The sequence below is a fragment of the Pristis pectinata genome, chromosome 2 (genome assembly GCF_009764475.1).
Source record: "Pristis pectinata isolate sPriPec2 chromosome 2, sPriPec2.1.pri, whole genome shotgun sequence".
Classification (NCBI taxonomy): Eukaryota; Metazoa; Chordata; class Chondrichthyes; order Rhinopristiformes; family Pristidae; genus Pristis; species Pristis pectinata.
The window spans coordinates 130557810-130570272 of record NC_067406.1 but is presented as its reverse complement, the minus strand read 5'-3'; the positions used below and the strand labels follow the sequence as shown (position 1 = coordinate 130570272).

Sequence of the window (12463 nt, the reverse complement as noted above, 5' to 3'; positions counted from 1 at the left end):
GAGTTTAGAGTCAATGAGACTCATCCTGCTTCAGGACGGTGATCTGGTGGATCAGATTATCCATCTGTTGTAGAACCCACACAATTTTCATCCAGTTGAGATCTTCTCTATCCAGTTACTGCTGGGTGAAAATTACCTTCCATGTCTTTCTGCAGAGGTACTCTGGAGTGGTACCATAAACATATTTTCACCATACAAGTACCTTCTTGAGTCACCTGATGCAAGGAATTGTTTAGGCATCTCGAGATAGCCACATCAATATGGTGAAAAATAACATTGTGCATTGTGTATGAGAAGTGGGCTCTTTTGGGCAGGCAGCAAGGTCGGAAGTTGATGGACAAACTTAATCAAATACCATTGCAGACAAAACTCCCTGTAATAAAGGCCAGGTTGTTTGGAACCCTTTTTAAAAAAAAAATAGGATCAATGGATGGTCTATAATAAGAGATATACTTTTACATTTTGAAGCTGCTGCCTTTCAGACAGTGCATCCTTCACATTCTGTGGAACAATGCACCTGGTCACACATTGCCAAAAAAAACAGCCGATGGTTTTTAATAACGGGAGATTTCTCTTCTTCCCTAGTATTCTAATAAGCCATTCCAAAATACCTGACAAATAGGTGACCTACAAAAGAATAATAGATCTGTTTGTACTTGGTCCTTGAAATGCAAAGCCTTTCTTTTCATATTATGACCTTCTGAAATGTGCAAGGAACACCTAAGTGGTAGAAACTGTGGTGTGCAGAATGGGTTAATGTTTGCAAAGACAGGAAACATGGCATTCTTATCACTAGTGCTGACCAAAGTTTTAGAAGCAGTGGATGAAAAATGCCATCCTAAGGGTGAGATACACACGCAATGGATAGAATAGGCTTCTGTCTTTTGGATGAGATATTAGACTGAATCCTCATTGTCCTCCAAGGTAAGACAGAAAAGATCCCATCCACCTTTTGACACTGAGTCCTTCCGATGTCCTGGCCACAATATATCCTTCAATAATGGCCATTGTTTGGTCACTTATTAGTGATGATGGGACCTTGCTGTGCACAATTTGCCTACTGTATTCCCCTACCTATTGAAAGTGATGACACTTCAAAAGTATGTTATCAGAAAAATAGATTGGACTTCCTAAAGTCATGAAAGATGCTATATGAAGGCAGGTCTTTTCTTGCTGGCAGCATCAGTCCTGCCTGCACCTGTAAATAGGGCAGCTGACCTTGTCTGAGAATGTGAAATTGATTCATACCAGTGTTTATCAGGTATTTCTGGCATGTAACAAGAGAAGAAGGAGTGTCCAGAGAAGGACTGCCAGCTCATTCAGGATAACTAGCAGCTTTTCTCTGGGCATCAAAACAACAGAGGAAGGGCCTGATAATGGGGAGGCCAGGGCAGGGTGAGTTTATAATTCGCCAACAACTAAAAACCTTTAATATTGAAATGATTGCCCTTCACTAGCCACTCCACATGATCACAGAAAGGGAATCTTAGTATCTTTAAGGGTCTCACCAAGTTGTTTTACACAAGCTTTCAGCATCCTGACATCACATTACCATGGCACTAGACATTATTACTAGTGTAGGGGATAAGGAGGGGTAAATTTATGTAAACTGGAATTACACAGCTAAGTCTAAGGCTACAGGATTTAACTGGGTACAATTCTATTTTATTTCCCAGCTCTCACCTTGCCTCCAGAGGAACAAGACTTTTCAATTTATGGTTTTCAAGGGCTTGGAATCTTTGCGAACATTGATTCTCTCATATTGTGAGGTTCCTGTAAAATGGATCAAATTTCCCCCATCCAGTCCTTATACAGCTTCTATTATGAAGACGTGCAACAACTAGCTAGGATACAACCAAAATCCATTGGTCTTACATTACTCAAACTAACAATGAATATACATCAATTAGTTTTAAACTATACAACAGTGCATATTCATGTAATAACATAACTGCAGTACATTACCATAAAAAGCAAGCTACATGTGTTCATTAATATTCTTTATAGAGTCAGGGTCACACAGCACAGAAACAGGACCATCAGCCGAATGAGTCTGCATGAAGCATCACCATCCAGTTACACTAATCCCACTTTATTCTGTCTGCATTGCTATCAACTCTACCAACTTGTACATACTAGGCGCAATCTGCAGTGGCCAATCCACCTGCAAAAACATTCCATTGGGATGCGGTAGAGAACAATTCATTAATGGCAGTTATTACCAATATCCAGTCTGCTAACCTTCTCACCACACCTTCCCTTGCTGCATTGCTGAGTTCCCATGAACCCAGGCAGTGCTGATATTTTTCAATGCACCTGTTCTGCTGAATGCAGGGAGGTCATGGACTGAGTGAGTCCTTAGGAAGGAAGGGTATCCCTGGCTCAGTCAAAAAGTTAAAATTTTATGGGCCTTGAGTGGAGTTAATAAAACCAACAAGTTGGGGATCACTACTGATATTTGGAATTTTCTTTTAATTCCAGAGATTATTTTTAGCAAGGTAAGAAAATTAATTACCAACCTTCTGCAATCATTTTACTGGACTTTTTATTTTGTATATATTGGAATGGTGATGTCATGATAATAAAGTGATGATGTTTCATTCTGTAGTTAAATGTTGTCCTGGTGATGACTTGGATAGACTACTCCCAATTTAATTGTGGTCTGCATATAATTATATATGTCAGACAACTAAAGTACAAGCATAGAGGGTATTACAGAGGCTCCATGGGTTATGGAAGACCTGAGAAATCGACTTTATGCAAATTCCCCCATAAACTTTTAAAGCATTTTTCAAGGTTAGTTACAGAAATGCAAACATCTTCAGAAGTTATGGAACAGAGGTAGCAGTTAGTTAATTCAAAAGACAACCAGTCTTCAAAAATAACTATTTACATGTAACCTCCCCACAGTAATCAAACAGATACTTTGTCTTTAAGAATGCAGTTGGTGGTTCACAGTGCAAGGCCACTTAAGAGATTTGTTTTGGAAACTGACAAGGCAAATCTCTTCCAAAAAACAAATGGCTCCAGGGAGTATGCTCCTTTCTCTTTCCCTCTGGTCCCCCACCCCAGACCTGCACCCCCCCCCCCATCACCCAGTTTCATCCCCCTCACTCCACATGATTCCATCTACCTACGTATCACCCACAAACTACACCTTCCAGGTCTCCTATCCACTTCCGCAACTGGTTTAATTTGCCCCTCACCCCTCCCTTACCTGGTTCCACTGTATCAACTTCCTTACTTATCAGATTCCACACCGGCAGCCTCTTATCACCTTCAGAATCAGAATCAGGTTTATTATCACTGACTTGTATGTTGTGAAATTTGTTGTTCTGTGGCAGCAGTACAGTGCAAAGGCATAAAATTACTATGAATTACAAAATAAATAGTACAAAGAAAAGGAATAATGAGGTAGTGTTCATGGGTTCATGGACCATTCAGAAATCTGATGGCAGAGGGGAAGAAGCTGTTCCTAAATCACTAAGCCTGTCAGCCTTGTCTCTACCTCTCCCCTCCCCTTCCCCATCTGCCCCCCTTTTTTCTCTTTCCTTACCTACCTAACCACTGTCTCCTGACTCCATCCCTCCTAACCCCACCCACCCCCCCCCCAAAAAACTTGGTTCCATCTGCCCATCATCTCCCTGCTCACCTGGATCCACCTATCGCCAGCCAGCCCCTGCCTCACCCCTCTCTCTCACCTCTTTCTGTTGGCTATCTCCCCTCTACACTCCCAGTCCTGGTGCAGGATCTCGATCAGAAACGTCAACTATCCCCTTTCCTCCACAGATGCTACTCAGTTGGCTGAGTTCCTCCATCAGTTTGTTTATTGCTCCAGATTCTAGCATCTGCAGCCTCTTTTGTCTGCAGGCAAATCTCTCTTATTGACACTTGTAAAAGACTCGATCAAAAAATGTAACATCCATTAAGATAAGATATCTTTATCAATCACATGTACATTGAAGTACACAGTGAAATACATCTTTTGTGTAGAGTGTTCTGGGGGCAGCCCACAAGTGTCGCCACGCTTCCGGCGCCAACATAGCATGCCCACAACTTCCTAACCCGTACGTCTTTGGAACGTGGGAGGAAACCGGAGGACCCAGAGGAAACCCACGCAGACACATGGGGAGAACGTACAAACTCCTTACAGACAGTGGCGGGAATTGAACCCGGGTCGCTGGCGCTGTAAAGCATTATGCTAACCGCTACACTACCATGCCTGCCCAAGGCTATCGAAACTAGCCATTGGATGTGGGACATTCTGATTCTGTACCATTGTAACGACAAAGGGGAGGACAATAAATGAATGTTCGCCTCAACTGAAACTCAATGAATTTGTTCCCTTCTGACTTAGGGAAAAATAACTTTCCAGACAGTTCTCAGGAATGGAACCTTTATGCAACCTGGGGACTGCCTGTATACATGTAATCATTTATGAAATGATTCACTGGTTTCTTCAGCTGAAGTACTATCAGAATTCTGCAGTGGGTTATACACCATAAACTATAATCTGCTTCAGACGCATCAAGCCTGCAATAACAATGACGTGAAATAAAGTATATCATCAGCAACTGTGAGAGCCAGGCACATGGCCTCCCACTTGTGCCTGTGAGGTCAGCATGGTGCCAGATTCACAAATGAAACGGACTGCCAAACTCACTCAGAAACTCGTCAAAAGCCTGTGAGGGTTCATCAAATTGTAGTAATTCCAGAGGAAAAAACTGGCAAGCAGCAGGTGAGGTGATTTGTCCCTATATTTCTACATCCAGTTGAAAATACCAAGCAGCTGCCATTCTGCTGTATAGTGGACAATGTGCATTTCTAAGAATTAGTCCAAATGTAAAGGTGAAAGTTACTTTCCTATATTCAACCCAACTTGAAATACAGTTTAGTCTATGAACTATGTTTTTTTTTTCCTTTTAATCTAAATAAAACCAGGCAAATGTTCTAGGGAGTAATTAGCAATGTAGAGATCCTGACAGTGCATTAAGGTACGCTTTAACCCAGGGCTGAACAGCTCTGCTGTATGTCTTCTTGACTGAGTAAAATCAAGATCTTACTTTTAATCATATCAGGTGTAAATCAGATTTGGAAATAGGGCAACCAACTCAATTGTCATTGTACAAAAAGACTACAAGTAGAATATTTTGAATGGTGGTTGAGAATCTAAAACCACAGAGAGAAAACCATTATTACATTTCAGATGATCTGGAGGATTGAGTGCATCTACCCATTTTACTCAGCACACTGAGAAGTGATCAGTGCTGTATGACTCACACTGCACACTCCTTTATAATAAACAAATGTAGCAGTTCAGAATCCTGTCTAAATTATAAGAAACCTGTGTAAAATGCAAAGTACACCGCGGGTTGCAAATTGGACAACAACCTCATCACTCATTTCCAGTAATAAGGCTGGATTCCATCCGAAATTCCTAAACTTTCCCTATTTGTGTTTGTGATGGAAGTCCATATTGCTGCAGCGACTGGGAAACTTGGGCTTCAGCTGCTCTTGATTCTCAATCATTAAAGTCAGTAGTTGAAATTTCCATGAAGTATCCTGCCAAGCAAACATGCTCACCAAATTATGTAGGAACATCGGAACAAGAGTAGATCACACAGGCTCTCAAATCTGCTCCTGCATTTAGTTAGATCATGGCTGACTGGTACCTCAATAACCTAGATTAACAAAAATTACCTCCATAAAATGGCAGTCCTGGTGCATTGAGTCATAGATTAATACAAAATGGAAACAGGCTCTTTGGCCCAACTCGTCCATGCAGACCATGGTGCCCACCAATCTAGTCCTGTTTGCCCGCGTTTGGCCCATATCCCGCTAAACCCCTCCTATCCACGTACTTATCCAAGTGTCTTTTAAATGTTGTTGTTGCACCTGCCTCAACCACTTCCTCTGGCAGCTCTTTCCATATACGCACCACCCTCTGTGTGAAGAAAATTGCTTCTTCCCTGAAGCCAAGAACTTTTGTTGACTGCTTAATCTGCTGTAATGCATTCATTAAACAAGTAGGGAATGCTCCTGTTAATAATAAATATCTTTTCTTGACTTTTAGGGAGCCGTGTTCTCATTTTTAAGTGTGTTAACAGGAATACTCATGAAGAAGTATCAGAAAACTTGTGTGAAATTGCAATGAGGCCAACACCAGAGGAAGAAGCTTGCAACATCCAGCCATGTCCAGCATAGTACGTTCACAGAGACGTTGCTTATTACATAAATGGTCTGAAGTTAAAAATATACCTGTTTTGTATTTATCTGCTGTTGATCTGAAGGAGAAGTGCAGTGCAGTCGCACGCAGAATAAACCTTACTTAATTTTACTTTAAATGGAACCCTTCATAAACCTGGAGAGCAGTCTCCACAGTTTGGATGCAATCCAACCAGGGGCCAGCAGAAACAGAGACTTAATCAAAGCCCCATGAAGGCTATGAAATTGCAATGTAATAACAAGTAACCACTGGAGATTGAGCAGATGTAGTAAAAATGGAAGCAATGTTTTCTGCTTAAACATATAACAAATGTTCTTCACTGGTGGTTCTATTGAATGACAGTGGTCATGACATAAACAATCTTGATATGATCTTTTGGGAAGATCTGTGTCTTGCTCGTTAAGTTGAGGATTGGTAGGCTGGTTTGGGGAGGCATGGAAAAATTGTTATTGCCCAGGATAAGCATGGGGTGGGGTGGTGAGGAGGGGAGCAGAATTAAAGCTCTCTTTCTCCTGTGGTGCAGTAAAATACCTTAATCCTAGCCACCACACCATTGAAGGAGTTTCCATTTCCCCTATCAGCCATAATCTGAAATAAAAAAATGTACTTAGCATCTTCAAAGACACAAATTGGGGCAACTTGCAAAACTTTTCCACCAGTAAATCTCAACTTTCATGAAAATCAGGAATAAAACTCTTCAATCAAAAACCCACTCGCTCATTTAAAGATAGGTTTGAATGACCTGCTTTTCATTCTTGATTCTGTGCATTGTTTATATCACTCAGCGGGTCTCAGGGAAATCTTCAGGTATGAAAAACAATGCCTTTCCTCTGCTTTGACTTTTGCATGTGGCATGAAGGTCTTAAAGATACTGGGGATGGATTTCCTGCATGCCTTTTCCCCATCATCTGCACGATTTTCTTCAGAATCCCTGAAAATTTTGGTGGAAAGGTGAAACCTTCAGTCCTGCAATGTACGAGCTTGAAAAGAGCACCAAGGATTGAGCTCCATGTGAACCCATTTAGCTTAAAAGTGTTTAAATCAACCATTCAGTTTTAGAAACTTCATCCATTGGCTATCAAAGAGGTTAGGATTCTTGAGGATGTGAAAAGAGTGCCTGCTTACTGTCCATCTGCCTTTTCACTGCTCCTATTTCCTGTTGTTCTTTCTTTCCTAACTTTATATGCATCACAGACAAGTGAGAGCTGGAAATATTATCTCATGTTCACTCACGTGCACCTAGGTTTCCTTGCATTTGCTTGCTTGTTGCCACTGATGATAATTACAATGCTGGAAGCAACAGTTTCTGATGTGGAGGGATCTCTCATATGTAACCCATATTATTGCTTTTATCAAAGCTGGGACCTAGGTGAATGGTCTGAATGCAGTAAAACATGTGGGCCTGGGATACAACATCGGCAAATTCTTTGCAGACAGGTCTACGCCAATCGAACGACTAGTGTTCAACCTGAGAGATGCCGGCACCTGGAAAGACCTGAAACTACAGCGACTTGCCAGTTGAAAATCTGCAGTGAATGGCACATCAGGACAGAGTGGAGCGAGGTAAAGCAACCTCATAGGAGGATGGGCAGAAGCAATTGGCATAAATAGAGGGCACACCAAGTTTTCTACCGACATCATCTCTAGCTGAACCTCTGGGGTACGTTAACCGAGGAACCATTTTCTTTCAGTGGTACTGAACGTAAGTCAATCCAAGCCCAGAGTGGTCAGAGCCCAGGGCAAGTGATTTGCCTCCCATGTGCAGGGTTTTACCTGAAAGCAGCAGCAAAACATTCAAATACCAATCAAATTTGGTAGTTGCACTTATGATCTATGCATCCATTATCACGTCCACCACACCCCAGCTCCAACTCCTGCCACAACTTACTTAGTCGTGGCTGTCCTGGGTCTGATTTTGAGACATCAATCCAATACCAGGACACCTTTTACATGCACACAGCTCATGAAAGCCAGCAACTTAAAATCGTGAATACCCATAAGCCACCAATCAGTGCACTTACCATAAATCTCCCAGCAGCTAAAATGGTTGGGTGGGAAAACAAACAATGCGGACTGTACACTCAGTGGAAAGACAGATATCAAAAATATGGACAAGCAGAGGCTCAAACATATATTTCATTGAAACTGTGAAGGCAAGATCCTTTTCAACATTGGTGCGTTAATTTGATAAGGCAATGCTCAGGATGCTTTTCAAGCACCTGAACCAGTATCCTATCATCCATCAGTCCAGCCTGATTCCTATGCAGGCCATCATACTGCTGAAAGCATCCACTTACCAATCAACTATCAACTACTATCCCATAATCTCTTGCAGCTGTGGAAATTTGGTTAAGTTTAGTGAGATACAACTGGAATGTCCTGAGTTAATGGATTTTTCAAGCATTTTCAGGGAGGAACTGACTGGAAACGAGAGTTGTTAGCCAGTAAATGGGCAGCCAGCTAACCCCTCCTGGAGTAGGCCTTGACCATTTGACAAGTCAGACTTAATTAAGAGGCCGCCAGCTAGCTATACTTCCCAAATAGTCATTCTACTGCAGGTAACCAGTAATGGACTAGCTAGCCCTGAATTCATCCCTACCTGCACATCAGTAGGTCCAGAAAGAGCTGGGTATTTCACATGGTGGGAGCCCAGATCAACAGCAGCCTGTATTATTACCCTGAACCTTTATTGGTCCCTCTGACCCCAACATTTCAGATATCATTTTGGGACCCATCATTATGATTGTGTGTGCATTGCACAATTCACACAGTCGGCCCTCAAAAACTGCTTAAGGGCTCTAGTTACATTGTGCTGCCCATATTTTCCAAGATTGATGAGGCTCTTACCTGAATCTGATAGCTGCCTAGGCAGCGCAGTATTTAAGAGGTTAGGTGAGGTTGACTATCTCATTATGGCCCCATTATCATGATCCAGAGTACTTTACAGGAGGTGTGTGCAGACCATACATAAGGCACAGTATTTGACAGGATAATTAATGACAACTGTACTGTTGGGTGGAGTACAAAAAATTTAACAGTTTCATTCGGGACAATATTAGAGATTAGAATTCACTAGGAGACTTAAATTCCTCTTTGTATTTGCATTAACTTGTAATTTGTTACATTTTAGATTCTTAAACCTTTTGATTGCAGGTCCCAAAAACAATAGCTCACTGCCTTCTGAAGACCAATAGTACATTTGACCACGTCAGGGTTTACTGGTCCTGATGCAGGGTTTCAACCCGAAACATTGACAATTCCTTTCCTCCTGCAGATGCTGCTCGACCCACTGAGTTCCTCCAGCAGATTGTTTGTTGTTCCAGCATCTGCGGTCGCTTGTGTCTCTCTTTACTGATCATCTTCCTACCAACCAATTATATCCACAGGTTGCCTTCCAAAGTTTCAATGACTTAATTGCCATTACTTGCACTAATAGTGTGATCAATTATTAAGCATTTTAGTTGCCTTTGCTAAAGGAAATTATTGAATTTAGGGTTCAATTTAATATGCAAGAGCTCTATCTGAATGAAAACCTGCAGACATTGTGGGTCAGCAGGAACAAGACTGGGAAAGCTGGACCATGAAAATAAAATTCTGGGTAGAACAAACTTTAGATTGAGAACATTTTGTACTGCCAGTGTTCATGCTCCTGCATGTTGGTGCATTCCGATCACAAACTGACAGGCACACACACACATATATACACACACACACACCACACACACACACACACACACACACACACACACACACACACACACACACACACACACACACACACACACAATCTCTCTTCTTCAGTGCCCCATCCATTAATTCCCTCCTTCTCACAGTAACCCAATTCCCAAAACCCCTTCCCCCTTCATGCCCCCACCCTTTGAGATTGAAATCAAGCGCAAGAGTCATATGGCACTGAAATAAGCCTTTCAGCCCCACTGAGTCCACACTGACTGCCAAGAACCCTTTAATACTAATCCAACACTCATCCTATTGTATTCTTCCCAGATTCACATCAAATCCCTCCAGATTCTACCACTCACATGCGCACTCAGGGCAATCTACATTGGTCAATTAACATTAAAGTGAGTGGTTTGGGGTCTCCACCCTGAGTCTAAAGCAGTTGTAGCCTCTACTCTGCCATATTTTTATCAGAGAAGTGAGCCGCAGGAATGTCAACCTCTTCTAATTAAAATGAATGTAAAATTCTTAGCGGTTGGTCAGAACAGTGAGAGCAGAATAGTTTGGTCCTGACATTACTTGTTTTCAAGAACTTCTTCCTGTCAGGTTATTTACAGCTTATTCTATTCTTCTCCCCTCTGGCAGTGCTCAGTGCCTTGTGGTGTGGGGCAGAGACTCCGGGATGTGAAGTGCATTGACAACCTCGGCGACATCGTTGATGATGAAGAATGCAACATGAAGCTGAAACCTGCCGATACCGAAAATTGTGACATGGGCCCATGTGCAAAGAGTTGGTTCCACACAGACTGGAGTCCAAGGGTAAAGAACGTTGTTTTGTAATCACATCACTTCATGCTACAATCATACCATCGGGTAGATGGAAGCCATTTGACCCATCACATCAATGCTAGTCAAAAAAAATCTAGCCAGCCGAAATCCCACCTACCATCACTAGATCTGGAGCCCCGCAGGTCTCAGCACTTCAAGTGCACCTCCAACTACTTTTCTCATGTGCTGAGAGTTTCTGCCTCCACCACCCTCTCAGGCAATGAGTTCTAGATCCTTGTCACCCTCTGATTGAAAACATTTTTCCTCGTTTCTCCTTTAATCCTTCTACCTTTCTGTCTATGCCCCTGATTTTTGATCTCTCCACTCAGGGAAATATGTCCTTTCTATTTACTCAATCTGGGCCTCTCATAATTTTACATAACCCGATTAAGTCTCTCTTCAACCTCCTCTGTTCCAAAGTAAACAACTCCAGCCTGTTCACTCCTTCTTCAGAGCGAAAATTTTCCAGTCCTGGTAACATCCTCGTAAGTTTCCTCTGCACAGTCTCCAGTGCAATCATACCTTTCCTGTAATGTGGTGACTAAAAGTGTATGATGTACTCAAGCTGTGCTCTAACTCTTGCAGGTCTAGGATAACGTTCTTGCTTGGTATTCTATGGCTCAGTGCAAACCATGTACCTTTTTAACCACCTTATCGATCTGGCCTGTCTGATGTGGACATACACTCCAAGCTCCCTCTGTTCTTCCTTACTGCTCAGTATCCTGCCATTCATTGTCTTGTTGCATCTCTCCAGCTGCAGTATCTTACACTTCTCCAGGGTAGAAGCCACTTGCCACTTCTCTGCCTGGTTGACCAGTCCAACAGACTAAAGATTTCAACCATGATGTAGCGGAATGTCAGTGGTGACAGCCTTACAGTCACAAAAAACACCAATTTTGGATTCTCTTTGCCACTCTCACTTGGAGCCTGTGGGCTTGTACTTTTTGATCAGCTTGCCATGTTGGACCTTTGTCAAAAACCTCACTGAAGTAAAACCAATATTGCATTGGCATCATTTCCTTTGCGTAACTGTAGAGGAAGCCTACATCTTTCAATTTAGTTATGAAGGATATTGGTGATCTATTTACAAGAGTGCGTCTGGAGATAAGAGACCAGGAGATAAAATTCAGCTTCACACTTTTTTAGGTTGGAAAGAAAGATCACAAAGTTATGGCTTAAAAACCTTGAAGGATTTTCAAATTGCCGGTAATAATCTTGCCAATGTGTCATACATTTGCTGATCCAAACCCCAAAATGAACTTAAGCAGAAAATCTGGCCTGACCCCCATCTCCGTGTATCATTGATGAATTACTACAGTCAGATGGGATGATAAACTTTGGCCTTGAGTTGCTGCTCAGGTAGAAATATAGATTTCTAATGGACTGTTTAAAAAGAAGTGAGTTCTCCCGGGATGTTGCCCAGCGTTGCCCCTTTAAACAACACCACTGTAATCAATTAAAACTGAAAATGATGGGCACAGGTACACAAAGTGGTGAAGAAGGCACATGGTATGCTTGCCTTCATCGGATGGGCACTGAGCACAAGAGTTGGGAAGTCATGTTACAGCTGTATGGGACGTTGATGAGACCACACCTGGAGTATTGTGTGCTATTCTGGTTGCCATAGGACGTGATTAAGCCAGAGACAGTGCAGAAAACATTCATGAGGATGTTGCTCAGATTGGAGGGTGAGTAATAAGGAGAGACAGGATAGGCTGGGACTGTTTTCCC

At 42.2% G+C, this 12463-nt stretch overlaps 1 protein-coding gene across 2 annotated transcripts in view; it reads left to right on the top strand.

The window, feature by feature from the left end:
• The window catches only part of adamtsl7 (ADAMTS-like 7), a 147407-nt gene that overhangs the window by 111137 nt on the left and 23807 nt on the right, over positions 1 to 12463 (top strand). For both annotated transcript variants that reach the window (XM_052039164.1, XM_052039154.1), the window contains exons 6-8: positions 6074 to 6203; positions 7585 to 7789; positions 10550 to 10723. In XM_052039164.1, the coding sequence (XP_051895124.1) occupies positions 6074 to 6203; positions 7585 to 7789; positions 10550 to 10723 (509 nt within the window). The remainder of the gene's footprint in view (positions 1 to 6073; positions 6204 to 7584; positions 7790 to 10549; positions 10724 to 12463) is intronic.